General features: G+C 38.6%; 5 protein-coding genes across 9 annotated transcripts in view; 2 read left to right on the top strand and 3 right to left on the bottom strand.

Moving 5' to 3' along the window:
• Positions 1 to 3695, bottom strand: part of SCAR (wiskott-Aldrich syndrome protein family member 3 SCAR) — a 28843-nt gene extending 25148 nt beyond the window's left edge. For all 3 annotated transcript variants that reach the window (XM_018031646.2, XM_018031649.2, XM_018031647.2), the window contains exon 1: positions 3473 to 3695. The gene's annotated coding sequence lies outside the window, so the exon portion shown is untranslated. The remainder of the gene's footprint in view (positions 1 to 3472) is intronic.
• Positions 3696 to 3985: 290 nt separating this feature from the next.
• LSm3 (U6 snRNA-associated Sm-like protein LSm3) lies at positions 3986 to 4671 on the top strand. Its single transcript, XM_018031508.2, has 3 exons — positions 3986 to 4169; positions 4258 to 4365; positions 4433 to 4671. The coding sequence occupies exons 1-3, from the start codon at positions 4149 to 4151 to the stop codon at positions 4613 to 4615; spliced, it is 312 nt and encodes a 103-aa protein (XP_017886997.1). The 5' UTR covers positions 3986 to 4148; the 3' UTR covers positions 4616 to 4671.
• Positions 4672 to 4741: 70 nt separating this feature from the next.
• Positions 4742 to 5808, bottom strand: LOC108629097 (sperm flagellar protein 1). Its single transcript, XM_026817017.1, has 3 exons — positions 5601 to 5808; positions 5231 to 5518; positions 4742 to 5153 (listed from the first exon to the last, which is right to left on the bottom strand). Exons 1-3 carry the CDS (start codon positions 5710 to 5712, stop codon positions 4873 to 4875), a joined length of 681 nt encoding a protein of 226 aa, XP_026672818.1. The 5' UTR covers positions 5713 to 5808; the 3' UTR covers positions 4742 to 4872.
• A 479-nt stretch (positions 5809 to 6287) lies between these two features.
• MFS3 (major facilitator superfamily transporter 3) lies at positions 6288 to 10130 on the top strand. Its single transcript, XM_018031490.2, has 9 exons — positions 6288 to 6684; positions 7782 to 8017; positions 8291 to 8524; positions 8598 to 8685; positions 8888 to 9120; positions 9192 to 9341; positions 9408 to 9540; positions 9614 to 9855; positions 9937 to 10130. The coding sequence occupies exons 2-9, from the start codon at positions 7796 to 7798 to the stop codon at positions 10102 to 10104; spliced, it is 1470 nt and encodes a 489-aa protein (XP_017886979.1). The 5' UTR covers positions 6288 to 6684; positions 7782 to 7795; the 3' UTR covers positions 10105 to 10130.
• A 37-nt stretch (positions 10131 to 10167) lies between these two features.
• Positions 10168 to 13227, bottom strand: l(2)10685 (5-methylcytosine rRNA methyltransferase l(2)10685). Of its 3 annotated transcripts, XM_018031488.2 has the most exons (9): positions 12756 to 13227; positions 12490 to 12672; positions 12073 to 12421; positions 11823 to 12005; positions 11448 to 11734; positions 11230 to 11354; positions 11021 to 11158; positions 10804 to 10957; positions 10168 to 10493 (listed from the first exon to the last, which is right to left on the bottom strand). In XM_018031488.2, the coding sequence occupies exons 1-8, from the start codon at positions 12834 to 12836 to the stop codon at positions 10816 to 10818; spliced, it is 1488 nt and encodes a 495-aa protein (XP_017886977.1). In that variant the 5' UTR covers positions 12837 to 13227; the 3' UTR covers positions 10168 to 10493; positions 10804 to 10815. The 3 variants fall into 3 exon arrangements, with proteins under 3 accessions (XP_017886977.1, XP_017886976.1, XP_017886978.1); XM_018031487.2 differs by lacking the exon at positions 10168 to 10493 and having other exon boundaries at positions 10796 to 10957; positions 12756 to 13226; XM_018031489.2 differs by lacking the exons at positions 10168 to 10493; positions 12756 to 13227 and having other exon boundaries at positions 10796 to 10957; positions 12073 to 12414; positions 12490 to 12573.
• Between the last annotated feature and the right edge of the window lie 5224 nt (positions 13228 to 18451).

Here is an 18451-nt window from a genome sequence, read left to right as displayed (position 1 = left end):
AAGCATTATCTAAGCATAATAAACGCGTCGTAAGTCAGCGACCTATGCCACTCATATTTCAATATTATATATGTATAATCCTTGGAAAAGTACATATGTTTTACACGACTTATCGTCAAATGTGTACGTTGTGTACCTACCAGTTAATCACACTTAAAGATTCACGAACACGTCATTACTGAACGGTAAAGTTTATGTATGTATCTAAGTAAACTTTGAACATGAAAGAATAGCATGATTTATAGAAATGCTTGTAATAAATTGAATTACATTAACTGATAAAAAAAAATGCGCAATCATTGTGACATTTAGCAGATATGAATTAACCGAATCACACATTCGTGGATTTCATAGAGAGGATATGTAATACTCTGCGTTCCAGAGCATCGACAATCGAATCTGAAAAACACTTTATTGCGGTTTAACTATCCAACCGTTGGCATCGAATCTATCAAGTTTAACTGAAGCGTTTCAAAGCTGTTCCCGCGGCGTTCGAAAGTGGCAGCAAACGAGCCGCGATGCAAACGTGTCGGGATTGTGCAACGACACTCGATGCACGATTGTGACAGCCTGGAGCTAAGTTGTCCTCGTTTCTTCTGCCACATTCCATCTCTTTGGCAAAAGCACAGATGAACTCGCCACAATGTGCCGTACAACGATACGGTTTTACTCGGGCAAAAAAAATAAAAAAATAGAAAGTAGGCGGCCGTGACGGCGTAATATCGCGCATCAGATACCGAAGATGATCGCTCACAACTATCCTAACATTCTACCATTCACTGGTACACCGTTATGTCGTAAACAGTCAAGGGTCAACATTCGCATCGTACCGCGCACCTGTTTGAACTCTCCACTCGCATTGCACGAATTTCTGACGGAGGGAAACATGTGCGTTTTACTACTGATAAGATTGTCTACGTCCTGCTTACCGCACTTATAAATCCATGACCTTACATATCAAAGAAGATACCAATATCACTTTTTCTTTAAAATAGTAATATGGTAATTATGAATTTATGATACGAATTAAAAGAATTAATGTTTAGGAAATAGGAACGCCTAATAGTCGCAGTGCAAGCATAATTACTCGTTACCAACTATGTATAAGACATGAATATGCAAAATAACATTTCATGATAGATCATCTTTAGTAGAAAGTAAGAGTTATATCACCGCATGACAACCAATCACTTCGGTGAAATTCTTTAGTGCTCTTTTAACATCAAACTGTCTAACACGTTATGGGAAATAGTGTCGCAGATTAGAAAAGAAGTATTATACACAATGACTTCTATGTTGAATAAAGATAAATAGACAACACCGTGGAAGCGTTTATTCGTGCGCATAAATTCATAATTCGTTTTCCCGCACGACACGTTTCAATATAGAGCGGTGAGCATTAAAAACATACTCAGTCGATGTACTTTGGTGGCGCGACGATTTCAAGGGTTTAATGTATGTCGTGTCGGTTCGGCGTTTGCGCTCATGAATAAAGAAATATCTCGACACTACTCCACCCATAAAACATACACGGTTATTTTGAATTCGTTCTTTCCCGCACACGTCGCGTGTCCGTACACGTGTCCGTGTGGGTACGTGCGATGGCTTCACACAATGCATTATAGAATAATCGTTATTTTTTGCGTAGAAGTTTCCTAGGACTTCAATACGAGAAACATATTTGTTCATGAGTTTTCTGTATAAAATAAGTCTATAATAAAAATCATTTTTAATACTATAGACCATTTAAGAAGTAAGTGTATGTATTTAACTTAATCATTTCTCCAAAATTAGTCAATTGATCTCGATGTAACCAGCTTGCCTCGGCCCCTAATTAAGCCAGTCAATCATGTACCCGCGGTGTAATATTATAAAATGTTCGCATCGTAAAGTATCGTCGTGGTAAAATACAAATGTCTTGGAATGATGAAGCAACGAAAAAATGCAAACGAACGACGATTATCTTTGAAAATATACAACGCGTAAATGACGGTCAGCTCCTTCGTTAATTACAGGATACGATGCTTTTGCAGCATTAATTTTCAAAGAGTACAAAACTCGTGAAAGAAGCAGAATCATCCATCTGATTTCGTGTTATTTTTATTATCATTCATATAGTATAATTTAAATGTTCAATGAATGGATAATACTAGTTATCCCATCGTAGATTATTTTTTCAAAGGTGTTTTAACATTGTCTATAATGTCCTTAAATGTGCGAGGGCGATACGCTCTTGTTACCTATCGGAAAAAGATAATCCAAGATTAGCGTCCTAACCGACCAGAGTAAATATGGGCGAAGTTAGCTATTGGATACCTCAGAAGGGCAGAGAATATTTAAAATGTCAGCAAGGTCAAAAAGCCGGGTGAGTTAATTGGCGCATGAATGTCACGGCGAATTTTAATCATCAAACGCCACGTAACATTCCGACACTTAGAAGACGAAATCATGAAATTAGTACAGACGAATTTGTTCTTATTAGTCTTGAAATGCAAATAAGTTTCCAAAAACGTACTTAATGAGAGTGCTAATCTAAAAAATTCAATAATCTTATTGTGTACGAAAAGAAACTGGTACCTTGTCTTACAGAATAAGAGTACGAATGATATCGAAGTACTTACGCAGCGTGTTAACAAGAATCGATCGATAACGCTGACGCATATATGTACGTTCCGTACGATCTAACGGTCCATTGATAAATCGTCGCGGAAGGTCAGATTAAATAGGTAACGCGGTGTTACGAATTACGCGGAAGCAAATGTGAAAAGGAAAGCTTATGTCGCTCCGTTGGCTCTGATTCGGCAGCAACATAACGAATCGCACTTTCAACTATTATCTGTTGATCACGGATGTTGATCCCTTCGTAACTTCACTTCGCGCGAGGCGACAATAACATTACATACGTACATATCTACACTACCGCACAAGGAAGATGCGTGCAATCTGTGACAAGCCTCCGGCAGCTTCTCTTTGGCAAGAAAATCGAGACATACATGCATACGTAGTATAACGGAATAGTAGCGTGCTTCGCTTTCCACTGTCACTGAGAACTTGTTATCTGAACCGTGACTGGGCGCAGTTACACGCGTTCTCAATACGAGGATACATACGCACAAAGCATCGTGACTGATGGACACGGCGAATTTTCGAGCTAGCATCGGAAAAACCACCCCCTGCACAGCCGGCGCCCCAACAGCCATGTGCCGCCCTAAACCTCCGCCCATTGGCCCGAACGACTCATTCTACGGATCTCCCGGTTCCACCGGGACTCATTCTTTTGTTTTATTACGCGATGGAAATCGAGGATCTCGCGAACGATGGGTTAACCGTTTCCTGTGGTTACGTTATCGTGCATGATAACTCTACGCGACCCATCCCTGCGGGAGCTCGTCGAGAAAGGGGAATGGGAAAAGGCCGACTGACAAGACGTCACGTCTCCCGGGAGCGCTTAGTTAGATCGAAGCGAACTCACCATATCCACCATACAGCTGGCCGCGTGTCCACGCATAACACTGATCAATGCACCAGGGCTGATAGACAGCCCGTGATCTCTACGTCGTTAGGCGAAAACGTGGTAAATAATATGAACGAAACGATTCACACACCGCGCACAGTCTTCACCCGCGAATCGAGAAAATGGCGTTGCTCGCTCCCTCGCACTCATCCACTGAGTTCACAATCCACTCTAGCAATACCTCGAGCTGCGCTGATTTCCATCGACGATCGCTAGCGCCTCAACCAAACGACAGAACCAAGAAGTCAACGCGGGAGAATTCAACCGTTATAAGAACGTAACAATTAATCCAATTTGAGTGCATGCTGGTTCCTGTAAACAATACGCAGAATCAACGAATTTAATCAGAGAATTGAAATCTTTGTTCTTGTCAATAAATGTGCATAACTTTGGCAGATTTCAAATAAAGTTACAATACCTTCCTGTCTCGTTAAGGAATATGTAGCGCCACTTATTGGAGAGTGACCAAACGATGACATTACCGTAGCCGGTTTATCCGAATGATGCCGCGCAGTGGTTAAGTGGGAACAATCAAGTGAATGTATTGTTTATAATCGTTCGAACGTTAACAATTGTTGACGCAATTTTAAGCAACTGAAAATAATCTGTTGAGCATTAAAAATTTAATTGTATCATGGCTGATGAGACCGAGCAGGTAAGAAACGCTTCATTTAAACTTCTATATCAAAATCTAACCTACTGTAATTAAAAGATATACGTAAATATTTGTTTTGTTACTTCAGGTACCAGCAATAAATGTTAAAGAACCATTGGACCTTATAAGACTAAGTCTTGATGAGAGGATATATGTTAAAATGAGAAATGAGAGGGAATTGAGGGGAAGATTACATGTAAATTCTTACTTTACATATTTCTTGATATACCTATGATTTAATGATTATACAAAAATTATTACAGGCTTATGATCAACATTTAAATATGGTACTGGGTGAAGCAGAAGAAACAGTAACAACAGTAGAAATTGATGAAGAAACATATGAGGAAGTTTATCGTACGACCAAAAGAAATATTTCAATGCTCTTTGTTCGTGGGGATGGAGTAATTTTGGTTTCTCCACCTAGCATGAGAGCTCCAATATAAAATATATATGTAACTAATTTAAATATAAGAAATAAATAACATAAATTTCAGTCCTACATTAATATAAATTTTCTGATACATCAGCATTCAACAGTTGTACTATGAAAACTAATGATACAATAGATTAAATTCTATTAAAAGTTAAATCAGTACACTGTATTAAAATGGAAGATCACTTACAAGTTTATAAATGATACAAATTTTTGAGTAGTAGAATCGTTTAAGATATGCGTGATATTTCTTTTAATTCTAATGCACTAGCTTTTCATTTGAAGTTTCGATATTTGACTGATTGTGGAAGATAAATTCCCAGATCTCGGTGTAATGCTTTGCTCTGTAGATTTTATTATTTGCGATGTAAGATCTGCGATTCTTTGTTCTTTCAACTTCATCAAAGATTCGAGGTGGGACACTTTTTGATGCAATGTATTTATTACGTCATTTTTTTCTTGCAATTCTTGTTTCAATTTAACGAAAACGTGACGTGGAACAGTTTTGTTCGCTACCTCCTCGGGATTAAGCACAGACTTAACAACTTCTTCTTAAGTTAAAAAATGTCCAAAATATTTTTGTTAATTTCTTCAATCTGTATATTTACTTTAATTAATTGCTTACCCTTTTTCTCGTGTTCCTCGTATTCTGAGTACAAAGAATTCCTGTCCGCGTTGCAGTCTTTCAAAATTTTTGAACGCAGGTCAACTAAAAGCTTTTCAATTGTACCCGGTTGCGAATTCGCTAATTGATTGATCACGTCCTTCCCTAATTTCATGTCAAGCTTTGAAAATACCTTGCGGTTCAATGTGGACCAGTTGTCTATCTTCTTGGCGACACTATTTCCCGGAATATAATTATGTATATCGACGTATCTGGGATAATATCGTTTTAATAATTCGGCCATGAAAACTAGAATCATTTTAAATCTTTATCGTATTATAAACGTATATTTTAATCGTTTGATATATGATAAGAATATTTTATCTCGTACCGCCATCGGAGAAATCCCGAGCAAGATTTTTTTTCGGCTTAGAAAATTGTATTTGCTCGATCCAGGCATATATTTCATCAACATTGCTGGTAGATTCCAAATCTACGCTCATCTTTCTATTTCATATACAACAGTTAAATCCAAAAGTGACTTCTTTATACATCAAAATTTACGAATGTCATCGTTATATTTTTGTTACATCCTGGTAGCTTGCAAATTTTAATTAAATTGAAGTATGCATATATATTTTTAATAAAGTGACGAAACGTGTTTCGTCTTACAAATGCAACTTCATTGCCTTCAAAAATATTTAAACTATATTTTACTAGCATCTGTTCGGTGCATCAGAATAACGGTAAACGCGAGAAAGCCGAAAGTCTCGCCTGTTGCATCTATAGTAAGAATAATTATATACAATACTTATAATATTAACTATATTACTGACTTATACTACTTAAATTATTTTCTTCTTTTATATATCCTATATTCCGTCAAGTCCATTAAGTTTAATTTGAGAATCAAAAAACGTGGAATGCTTTATTTTAATGCAACGACGGGAGGTAAATTTCTGAGAATCAATGAGTGGGTTTCGTACAAACATACGAGCGCGTCACAGCGGCCGCAGCCGAAGTGTTCAAAGACTCCGACCGAATTCGAGTCTGCGTTCACGCACGCTAGTACGGCATTTATAGAAAAAGCGCACGCCCGGTACTCCTCCGGAAGGTTTCGAGGATCTGAGGCATCGTGTTCACTCCCAGTCATACGTTGTACGCACGAGGAATCGACCAGGAAGGAACGACGATTCTTAATTTAAACATTTCATCGAATCATACCCGTAACCGGTTAAAATTAAACAAGCATCCGTAAAGTGAATTGTACTGTGTTCCTTACAAAATTCCAGTAGAATAAAATTAAAAGAAAATAAATGATTGTTCGTTAAATACAAACTTAATAATGCACATTAAATTTATACTTGCAAAATATTAAAATACTTTTCACAAAGTGTTACGTACATAGATACTGAAAATATTCCAGAGATCAATTCTTGCCTCAAGATAAATAATTAGGAGAGACAGTACCAAAGGTGAGTAATTACAACCCTTAGTTTTTAACATATCGAAGACAGTAAACTATTTTACATTACCTATTTTTTAAAAAATAGCTTAGTGTTTATTGGTTTCAAATCCGAAAAAGTGCCCTCTCCGATAACACAGCATCACCCCTGTGACCTTGAAATGTCCTCTGGTCCAGATTCTAACACGACATATGTTAAACACTCCGACTCATAATTCAACGTTGAATGTAAAGTGACATTACAAATGTAACATAAATTAGAAAATAAGCACTACGTTGTTAATTTTTTTGAGAAAAATAGAGAAATTATGTGCATGATGTAAGTTGAGTGTAAGATGATAATAAGTTCGCAAAAGCGCGCGGTTTCTAACGCACGGTTGATGCAACTCAAGGCAATAGTCGTTACTGCTATTTGTATGTATGTACATTCAACACATTAGCGAGGACGTACTTCAAACTCTCATCTTTCGATAAATGTACAAATTCATTCACCTGTATATTATCACGCGCCATTAACAGTTTATCAAGAAATAAGTACATTCGTTTATTGTACAAATTATATTCATCAATTAATATTAAATTGCTTTTATCCTACATCAAAAACACTTGCGTTTACGATCAGCTTAACAAATATGCAAAAGATCGTATTCTGGAATTTCACTTTATACGTTTGTTGACCTACATCTGAACTGAAAATAAATGCGTGTATTAAAAATATATTAGTATTCGAATGACGAAACAAATAAAAAAGGAATTTGATACATTGGATCAAACGCTTTTTTCTATCGCCTTTATGTTCAAATTTGTAAATTTTTATAATTTCATATTCAGTTTCGACCAGATCTACTAAAAATTCTTGTAAACATTATCATTTTCGTGTGTACGTGATCTCAGGATCGTACAGCGGCTGAATGAAGGATGAACTCGAATACTTGCGTGAGAGCACCTTCACCTGAGTTCACCTTCGTTTCATGCCAAACCGCACGTACCTCTGTAGCGGCATTCATGATCTTCTTCAAAAACGTCATCAAACTATCTATCAAGATATCTACAAAGTTATTAATTTATTTGTAAATAGTCAATGCATTGTTTTATCAAATTATGCAGAAACAAAACGCATTATGTTCCCCATACGATACTTGATGGCGATAATGGGTTCTATCGGACTCGCCATCATCTACGGGTTCAAGGTAAACGTGAGCGTGGCTATTGTAGCCATGGTGAATCATACTGCAGTAAAATTATCAACAGTACATAAATTGGAAACGGAAAATGCAACCAAAATAATTGCTGTGAACGAGTGTTACCAGGATGGTTCCAAGGCGTCGAAAGCAATCATTGAAGTATGTAAAAGTAGTATACTTATAAATTCTGGTGTTATCAATTTCAAATTGATAAAGAAATTATCGGAGGGTTCTACAAAATGGATATACCAAACTTCATGTACTAATACGAGTCACGATATACATACGATAAGATAAAAATTAAATCATTAAAAATTTTGATTCACTTATTAGATTACTACTTATTAGATATTCCAAGAATTTTTGCGCATTAAATGTAAGAAATTGTTATAGGAAATATTTTTTTTTATTAAGTAGTATTTATTTACACAGGATGGCCCGTTCGTGTGGAACGAACCTTTGCAGGGTCTCATTTTATCAGCTTATTTCTGGGGATACATGGTATCTTTGCTCCCGGGTGGAAGAATGTCCGAACTTTTATCGGCGAAATGGGTGATGAACGTATCGGTACTTTTAAACGTTATAGCATCCGTGTTATCACCTGTTGCCGCGCAAACGCATTACTCAGTTTTTATCGTGATGAGATTCATTCAAGGAATCGGGGGTGTGAGTAGCAAATTTCTAATATTCAAAATTATTGGAACTATGCGTGTATGGATTGTAGCAATATAAATTATAGGGTGTAACATTTCCGGCAATGCACGTTATGATCGCTAAGTGGGCACCACCGAACGAAAGAAGCGTCATCGCGTCGATCGTATATGCAGGTATAATTTTAATCATCCGAAATTCTGTTTATTTTCCATATTACATTGTTATTTATTTGTGGTCAAGCTTTTATTAATAAAAATAATGCATTTATGTCGATTAATCAGAAAGAATAAAAAATTTCTAATAGCGCACATCTCGATAAAAACGTCGAAATATAAATAGAGTTATTTTCGTTTTGATTAATCTTATCTTTTACAGGAACTGCGCTCGGCACCGTGATCTCTATTCTTTTAACGGGATTATTGGCTGCGAATCTTGAATGGGTATGGATATTCTATATCGAAGGCGCGCTTTGTCTAATTTGGTGCACAGCCTGGTGGCTGATGATCGCGGACAGTCCAGAAGAACAAACAAGGTTCATTAGTCAAGATGAGAAAAATTATATCATGGAATCTTTGGGACAGAATAAAAATAATAGCGAACATAAAGTGGTTTGTATTTCACATCTTATATTGTATTTCGTAGATGAGTGTGCATATATATATATTTTAATTTTTATTAGAGATTACCAGTTCCGTGGGGTGAAGTGTTACGATCTAAACCATTTATGGCAATTTTGATCGCCCATTTCTGCAGTAATTTCGGGTGGTACATGTTGCTTATCGAGCTGCCTACTTTTATGAATCAAATATTGAAGTTCGATATGAGCTCCGTAAGTATCATAGCTTAGAGTCGGATTGAAAATAATTTTACAATATCGCTAATTATTTTTCCGCAGAATGCCGGTCTTTCTTCTATGCCATTCTTATGCATGTGGTTTTTCACTATGGTTCTCAGTAAGATATTAGCAGTCATGCAGGACAAAGAACTGATTACTGTAACTGTCTCAAGGAAAATTGGAACATTGTTTTGTAAGTTTAGTGTTACTATACACGCATTCAAAAAACGGGATAGACTAAAAGTCGATAATTTCTTTTATTTCAGCATCTGCTGTCCCTATGATTTGTTTGATAGGAGTATCATACGTCGGTTGCAACCGTTCACTAGCCGTTGCATTAATGACTATTGGAGTAACTTGTATTGGTGGGATGTATTGTGGATTCTTAGCAAACCATATCGACATCGCACCAAATTTCGCTGGTACCCTTGTTGCCATTACGAATTGTGTTGCTACTATACCTGGATTTGTGGTACCGATATTTGTTGGAAAACTAACACATGGAAATGTATGTACATATATGATGATGCTTAAAAATGTTTGGTGAATATATTAATCAATATGTTGATTAATTTATTCATTTTTGCAGCAAACTATAGAAGCGTGGAGGATTATATTTTTCGTAACCGTTGCCTTGTATATAGTGGAAATGGTAGTTTATACTATTTTTGGAAGCGGAAAGGAACAGCCTTGGAACAAGCCTAAAACGCATGATGAAGAAGCGAGCGATCAAACGTTACCGCTAAGAAATGACTAAGAAATGAACGGTTTAATAACTTTTTTTAATTCTCTCATATAAGAAGATTATTTAAACATTTATATAATTTATTATACTATAATAAGAGTGAACTATATTAGGTGTACAACTTTGCTTCTGTCGTTCTTTTTTTCGAAATTTGAAGCTTCATTGTGAGAAAGTGGTTATAAATTTACGATTCAAAGTATTGTCCACCGCTGACCACTACTTTCTCCCATCTTTCGGGCAGCATACGAACTCCGCTTCTAAGCATGTTTTGATCTGTTTTGCAACATCTGGCCGAGCGTTGTCATACTGCAAAATCACTTTATCGCGTCTATCGTTGTATTGCGGTCGTTTATCTTTCGATGCTCGGCTCAAAGGCATCAATTGCTTTCGATACCAATCGCCTGTGATGTTTTTGAATTGTTTCAGTCGGTTTTAGTACTTATAATACACTATGCCGAGCTTTATGATGCATACACAAATCGATTAATATTTCGATGGTGTTATGTTTACAAATGCCTAAGCTTATTGTATGATATCTACGATCTATTTATTTCGATACGGTAAAATTGTACACCTAATAGTTACAAATTTTTATGTACAAATTTCACGAATGTATAAAATATCACTGCTTTAAAAGTAATACATTATACATGTCTAATCATAAGAATATTTACATTATAAGTACAAATCATTTAATATAGTCTTACTTACAATCATTCATCTTTATTCTAGTTTTACTATTTTACAAAAGTACATTGGTCCCCAATTATTCTTCAGACTAGGAATAACAATATGACCATACTTCATACGACCCGCAGCAAATTCGTAGATGGTTTGCAAGGGTAATAATGCCTCCGTCATATCCCTACAAATACGTATGATGCGTCATTGCACAAAGTATATTTACAAGGAAATATATGTTACATACTTTACGACCATAACAGCATTGTTTTCTTGCCAGGCTTTTTTTAGTGCTACTTGTACAACACCATCATTCTGTACGGGACTAAGGGAACATGTCGCATAAACGACTGTACCACCTAATGCCACTATTTTTAATGCATTTCTACACAAAAAGTTAGAATTAATTAATCTAAAAAAATAAATCATATCAGTGACAGGTACTTATATACTAACGCTAAAATATCCGATTGAATTTCCGGTAATCTCAATCTTTCTTTAATTCTGGATGGTTTGAAGATATTGTTATCCTCCGCATGTAAAATATGTCTGTCCGTTGTACATGGTACATCAACTAAAATCTAAGAAAATTGATAAGTACAAGTTTTAACATTTTCGGTATATTTCAAAATCTGCTAAGCATCAAATGATACTGTATAAAAACTAAATTATACCTTATTATATGTATCGGTCTCATCAATCCACCTAGCATCTCGTTCAGTTACAATAAATAAATCCTCCGTTTTGTAAACATCAGAAACGTATTGGCTTATAACTTTTTTTATCCTATTCACTCTAGACTCCTGGATGTCATTAGCGACTAGTATATGAGGCATGAGAGTTTGAAGAATAGCCAAAGCTTTTCCTCCGGGTGCAGCACACATATCAAGTACTCTATCACCTAGTTGAATATCCAGAGCCAATACAGGAAGTATAGATGCGCCATCAAATAGATAATAATCTATCGAACAAAGCATTTCCTTTAATAGCACGCTCAACAAGCAGTTTATAAAATGTTAAAGAACCAATGCAAGGAAAAGAATGCAAACCTAGAACGCCAGTAGATCCATGCTTAGGACTTGGGAATCTGGTGTTATTTTCTCTCTCAAATGTATATGCATGTAAATGTTTTGGAAAAGGTAGAACATCTTCTTTTTCAACATTTATTTGAAAATCATCTGCTTTGATATAAAACTTATAGTGATCAGACTCCAAAGCCCAATCCTCCAATCCTAAAATATATATTTATTAAGATGCAGAGTAAAATTTTACATAAACGAATATACAGTTTGAACAAACCTTTTATTTTTGTAGCAGGTACATATTCATGAAGTATAGATAAATTCACTGTTGGATCAATAATACGGTTCATATCTAGAGAAATTTCATTTAAGTCTTTATCTATGGACTGCAATGGTACAGGTATTCTTCCCTCATGTTTGACAGGTTCATCATCTGTCTTTATTGCTTGTAACAAATTTGGATAGCTAGAGGGATACATTTTTTTAATTTCTACCAGTTGATCTTCAGGGGTAGCTGCTGACTCTTCCTGTGAGTTATTCATTTTGGCTTCCCTTTTCTTCTTAAAAAACTCTATATTTTCTTTTTGAACATCATACATAGCTTTCAAATTGATTGCACCTATTGACTAAAGCATTCTACTGAATTTTATATACATTTCTTCCTTATGATTTTAGAACATTTAGTATGATGTACCTCCAATTCAGATCGTATTCTCTCAGTATCACTAAAATTATTAACAACAGCCATATATTTAGATTCTGTCTTCAATAATGCTGCTCGTATATCCGGCCAACTGTCCCCGTAAACGTTTGCGTAGAACTCATCGAAATGTTCCAATGCTTTATCCTTAGGTGTTTTTCTTTTCCTCACTCTGGACTATGAAAGAAATTGTATATTGTTTTCAATGTATTCTAAACGAAATAGGAAAGTTTCAACCGCGGGGTTATAGAAATACAAACCCAGTGATCCTTCCCGTGACCGTATCGAACGCACGTTTTGACAAACTGTTTCAATTTTAACTTATTGAATAGCAATGCCATTTCTTCTTAAATATCCAAACAAGCTGATTCAAAAGTTCATAACAAGTATTTAACTCCGGTTGCACATGGACTATCTGGGGCGTGGGAAAACGAAGGACGGGAAAATTGGTTGATCGACACAACCAACTGATGGCGTTGGCTGTGCGTTCAATTTTCTTTCGAAAGCAAGAAGTGGTGGACGTCGATTAACCGTTAGTGAGAGCGGTGCGAAAGAAGAAGGGCGTGAACCGATGTGAACTGCAGGCACAGGTGAAACAGGACAGGCAGCGATTCCACGAGTTACGGTACTACCGGTGCTGCTTGACTAACACTGGACGTCGCATCTTTTTTATAAGTCATGCGTTTATTTCTACGTAACCCGCTCCTTGTAGTTCGTCAATTTTCCTTATCGCAACGCACGCGTTGCAAGGAGAATAAAATTGGAATTCGAGTACGCATACGCATATTTACGTATGTATGTATGTACATACGTACAATATGCATTGTACCTATATATTATGTTAGATGCAAGACGACAAGGAAGCGACGTATTTGTCGTGACACCGAGATGAGAAACGTGCCGAGCAAGATAGAGTGAATGGGGGTGGTGGGGATGGGGACGGATACATCTTTGTGCTCCCCTCTTGCGAAGGCGCTCGTGCGCCGTGAAACGTGGCTGTTTCGAAAGTTCCTACTCGAAGAACCTATTTTAGATGCTATAAAACATTTCGACTTGTAAATCGTTTTCGGGGTCGGTACGCGACTCGGTATCTTAACAATAGTATTGGAACGAGTCCCGGGGTGCTACCCAATCTTTCTTATAATTTACGACGGTTCGACGCATGATTTCTGTTTCCTGGAAAACGTTTAGGCGTATCATAGATCTTGTACAGAATCCTTTCAGAAAGCGTGTGGATTCCTTGGTAAATTTGAACGAGTAGTTTTTAAGAATCTCATCGTGCCTCCGTAGCGAGAAATGTAAATCGAGAATCGCGTGAGGCCCGACGCGATAATCTTGTTACCCTCGAAACGCGGTACAAGATACCGGTGAAAGTCTCCACTGTAGACGGTAGACGCGAGTTCAGTGTTCTCGAGGGGAACGAAAGGAGAACGTCGTCGCGCAGGAGATCGGCTCTTTTACTTCCAAGTGAAGATCGACTCTAGCCCATGGGGTGCGGTATACCCTGTGTGTGCTCAGAGATATAAGCCCACACACTCTTAAACATGCATACACGCGCGGTTGCGTGTCTCTTTCGTGTTCATTGTCACGCATACAGAAACTCTTCCTCTCGATGAATCTCGACGACCCGAATCGCTCGACGGCGAAGCTGGTTTCGTGGATCTCTTCATGAGAGACACGTCGTACGCGATTTGTCGGGGCACGGGGTGTGACGGGGACTCGAGTCACTCGAGGGATCGTAAAGGCAATGCACTGTAAGGAGCTCACGACGACTATACCCTCCCTCCACCCCTCGTGATCGCGCGCGCCGTTCTCCGTCTCACTCCCTCATTGTCGTCCCTTTCTCTCCCTTCTTTCTTCGGTCCCTCCCTCCCAAGCCGCCGTCTCTCTCTCTCCCTTTCTCTCTGTCCCTCTTATCAGAAAACCTCGACTGCGCGACCTCACTCACACTCTCTCGTTCTATTGCTCGCTCGGCTGATCTCTCGAGGAGGGCGCGTTAGGGGGCTCTTGCCGAGCCGCCACTCATAGTACGTCTCTTCCCAATTCGGTCGCATTTTCAAATACTTTTCCGATCCAAACAGAAATCTATTCTCCCCTCCGGCACGCGTGCCGCTATTCAGTGCGACGCCCGGGCGTCGCGAAGGGAAACACCGAGGCCAAAGGACTCGGAAGTTACGACATCCGGTATACAATACTACCGTTTCCTGCCTCGCGTGACCCTTGGTCCCACTTGGTCTAGCCCACGTGACCCCGCCGCTTTGCCTCTCGCCGATTCGAGTTAACACGCGCGCCCATAAATACGGCGCACGCAACCACCGACCAGTGTCGGCGCGATTTTTCCAACTCGTCCCTGAACCCTTCTCTCGAGCTTCGCCTCGATACACTAAAATTTTCATATTTAATTGTTAGACACTCCCTGCAGACCGTGTCCGGTAAAAACGAGGAAAATAGTTTTCAAATATATTCATAAAATTGATTAAAATTCAGAACATAAATATAACGATAAGAGAAATAAATAGAGCACGATCGTAGTCAAGGCTACATTGTACCGGATTGTTGAGTGTGACTACTGAATACCGGATTGTAGGAATTCTCTACCACAATAATAGAAAGTCTCATGACTCGTTTGTACGATTATAAGGGCTCGAATTATCCACGTGAGAATTCCGAGACCTCCTATCCTATTCGGTGCTCGACACCACGCATCGTTACAATACATTCTCCACAATAGGTGGTTGATTCCTTTCTAAATCTTCGCGTTTCCTCGCGCGGCTGATAGTTGAAGCGCGGTATACATTCACTGTGTGGCGATTGTCTGAGGACGAGCACGCGTATGCGGTGCCTCAAAAATGTTCCGCGATGAAAAGAAGCGATATCACTCCGATTCGGAGTTTTTCGTTTGTCACAGTCCTACGCACGGTTCTCTGTTCGCCAGCGAGCCTCCCATAGTCGTCACGTGCATGCATGCGTGCATGCGTATACCGCCGCGGCCTGGAGATTGCGTACATGCGGGGTCGTTGAACGAGCAGGGGGTACCGAGGACAACAGTAACGACTGCACCAACCCACTTGTCTCGACCCTACACAAGTCACGTGCAAGTACAGTGCTCGGCAATAATGGTCCCCAGAGGGTGTGACCTATTCTATATGCTGGATTCTCGCGCGAGCGAGCTAAGCGAACTCCTCGCTTGCTGGTACCAACATACTCCGGTACCAGCGACTAACCGTGGAAAACTTCGACTGTATCTCCGGTTCAACTTTATTAACACCCGTTGCGTTACTCATACAGGAACGCCTTTCGTACTTTTGCAATATGCAAGAAAAAAGTTGATTCTTACAATCAAATTTGGTTCCAGTCTTTTGCTTTAAGAAATTGTATTAATACTTACTACGTGTAAGTATCTCGTTTTACTACTTCTTACTAGCGACTAGCTATGACGCTAGGAAAGTCTTTTAAACGTGGGCATGGGCGCTGAATAAATAAATTAACGTGGCGCAAACAAATTTACAGCCGAAATCTTGAAAACGGGATATTTATTGATAGTAGTAGCGAATAAGAGATCATAAATTCTTCTCAATCTCAAATTACAGATGACACTTTGTTGCAAAAGAGCGCCTCCCCCCTCCTTGCTTACTTTAATATTTTTTTTGGACGCATTTAGCGTGGTGAAGTCCCACTCGTTCAAATATTTTGATCCCCTGGCTCGAGAGATATTCTCTTCGTTCGTGAATTGCGAAATGCCGCGGCGTGGACGGTGCCGGACGATGTACGAGGACGAAAGTAGGTAGGTAGGTAGGTAGGTGGGCAGACGGAAGTCAGTTTAACGGTATCACCTGAGAGCTCAGTTAGGCTTCGATCCTTACGAGTGGAACAGGGTTTCACGAAATTCGTAGTTTTCTCAAGGCTCACTTCTTCGCTTAACATTATTTTTTTTTACGATCCATGCACGTACGCCCACCTGCGAGCACGTTTCGGTGAAAGAGCAGAGAATTTTCGTGTTGCCCAGAGACTACCACCGCGACTTTACCGATCGTCTTAATCGTTGGACGCCCACCACTGAATCGAACTTAGAAAAAAATATTCCTACACTTTCGAGGGTTAATCCCATCCTTTTTATCTTTAGATAAGGATGAAAAAAAGATACGAGTTTGCCGTAGAATCAAATTGAATTTTATCTCATACAATATAGTCTGCATTTAAAAAGTTGTGAATCTTTCGAAACAATTGTTTTTTTACTAATAATTCAGAAAATCAATCTGAACTATCGATAATCTATTCAATAAAAGAATTCACATAATCATCAATTTTCTATCTTTTTCACTTGTTCCCCGCGATTTCTTAACCTCCTCTTTAACTCTTTCAGTGCAGTGAAGGTGTTTAAAGTACTTAGACGATTAAATGGGTACATATGAATTACGGTGGAATTTGTACACGTGATAGGGTGAAGTCAGATTTTCCCAGGAACCCGGTACCGGGTTCTTTCCTTTACACGGGGTTGTTGGGGAACGGTGATCGTCGGGGACGAGGGCATTGACCCTTACTACTACGCCGCTCCCACACTACATTACGTCAGACTACGTCCACTGCATCCTGTTCATCTTCCCGGCGTTTTATGGGAGCTTTCCTATCCGTGAGCGTTCACGGCGTGGGGTTGCGGCCCGCCTTGATCCTTCGACGTTTTCCGAAAAGTCAGCTAAATCTTGAGTAAATAGGAGAAGAGTTAGGTTGATTAGAAGTTTCTTCGAAGCCGCTACTATACCTATTCCTGGCTGACCGTACACAGAATCATGTTACAGAAACTAAACATGCACGTGTTTTGATGGAGGTAACGTTCTCCTTTAAGAGCGATAATACGAGATAAAGAGATATGCTCCTTATCATCAATAGACGATATCGAACAAAACTAAAAAAGTATCAGTGATTTCGATTTGAGCAATCGTACAGATGAAAAGGTCGGTCGTGAATACATTAATTTTGAAGCGGTGCCGTGTACCACGATCACCTTCGACTTTGGTCCCCCGGAGAAAGTATTCGGGTAGGTAATTATATGAGGATTCCCTAAACGTTGTCCCGAAACGATAGTTCGTTCCGTGGCTGTTTAGTCAAGCCGTATACTTGGTGGACCAAAAAGAAGCCGCTGGTACTGGCGATGGTGCTGGTACAGCAACAACCTGTTGCAACCACCCCGACACGCCATAGCCAGCGGGAGACGTCCAACTGGTCCGAAGCTACATAACCACGGTCAGGCGAGTTTCTCGTTTACTTCAACGAAGTTGCACCGCTTCAGAGCAATGAACATTTTTATACATTTTTAATATCCACATTTTACATTAACACCCTTTTAACGATATAATAAAATGATAAGAGAAGCGAACAAATTAAAACATGTATAATTTTTTTCATATTCTCGATGGCACATACATATACTAATTGAATCTGTTTATAAGTGTTTTATTTCAACTAAGCAGAGAATTTTCGTGTTGCCCAGAGACTACCACCGCGACTTTACCGATCGTCTTAATCGTTGGACGCCCACCACTGAATCGAACTTAGAAAAAAATATTCCTACACTTTCGAGGGTTAATCCCATCCTTTTTATCTTTAGATAAGGATGAAAAAAAGATACGAGTTTGCCGTAGAATCAAATTGAATTTTATCTCATACAATATAGTCTGCATTTAAAAAGTTGTGAATCTTTCGAAACAATTGTTTTTTTACTAATAATTCAGAAAATCAATCTGAACTATCGATAATCTATTCAATAAAAGAATTCACATAATCATCAATTTTCTATCTTTTTCACTTGTTCCCCGCGATTTCTTAACCTCCTCTTTAACTCTTTCAGTGCAGTGAAGGTGTTTAAAGTACTTAGACGATTAAATGGGTACATATGAATTACGGTGGAATTTGTACACGTGATAGGGTGAAGTCAGATTTTCCCAGGAACCCGGTACCG

This window comes from Ceratina calcarata, unplaced genomic scaffold, assembly GCF_001652005.2.
Source record: "Ceratina calcarata isolate Rehan_Ccalc_2016 unplaced genomic scaffold, ASM165200v1 scaffold554.2, whole genome shotgun sequence".
Taxonomy (NCBI): Eukaryota; Metazoa; Arthropoda; class Insecta; order Hymenoptera; family Apidae; genus Ceratina; species Ceratina calcarata.
The sequence above is the reverse complement of the archived record's forward strand: the minus strand, read 5'-3'. Positions and strand labels throughout refer to the sequence as shown.

Coding starts and splice junctions, on each gene's coding strand:
- LSm3 (XM_018031508.2), top strand. CDS start 4,149: ATGGCTGATGAGACCGAGCAG. Junction 4,170..4,257: donor TGGCTGATGAGACCGAGCAG/GTAAGAAACGCT, acceptor TTGTTACTTCAG/GTACCAGCAATAAATGTTAA. Junction 4,366..4,432: donor AATTGAGGGGAAGATTACAT/GTAAATTCTTAC, acceptor AAATTATTACAG/GCTTATGATCAACATTTAAA.
- LOC108629097 (XM_026817017.1), bottom strand. CDS start 5,712: ATGAGCGTAGATTTGGAATCTACCAGCAATGTTGATGAAATATATGCC. Junction 5,519..5,600: donor TCGGGATTTCTCCGATGGCG/GTACGAGATAAA, acceptor AAATGATTCTAG/TTTTCATGGCCGAATTATTA. Junction 5,154..5,230: donor CGAGGAACACGAGAAAAAGG/GTAAGCAATTAA, acceptor TAACTTAAGAAG/AAGTTGTTAAGTCTGTGCTT.
- MFS3 (XM_018031490.2), top strand. CDS start 7,796: ATGTTCCCCATACGATACTTGATGGCGATAATGGGTTCTATCGGACTC. Junction 8,525..8,597: donor TCATTCAAGGAATCGGGGGT/GTGAGTAGCAAA, acceptor TATAAATTATAG/GGTGTAACATTTCCGGCAAT. Junction 8,686..8,887: donor CGCGTCGATCGTATATGCAG/GTATAATTTTAA, acceptor TATCTTTTACAG/GAACTGCGCTCGGCACCGTG.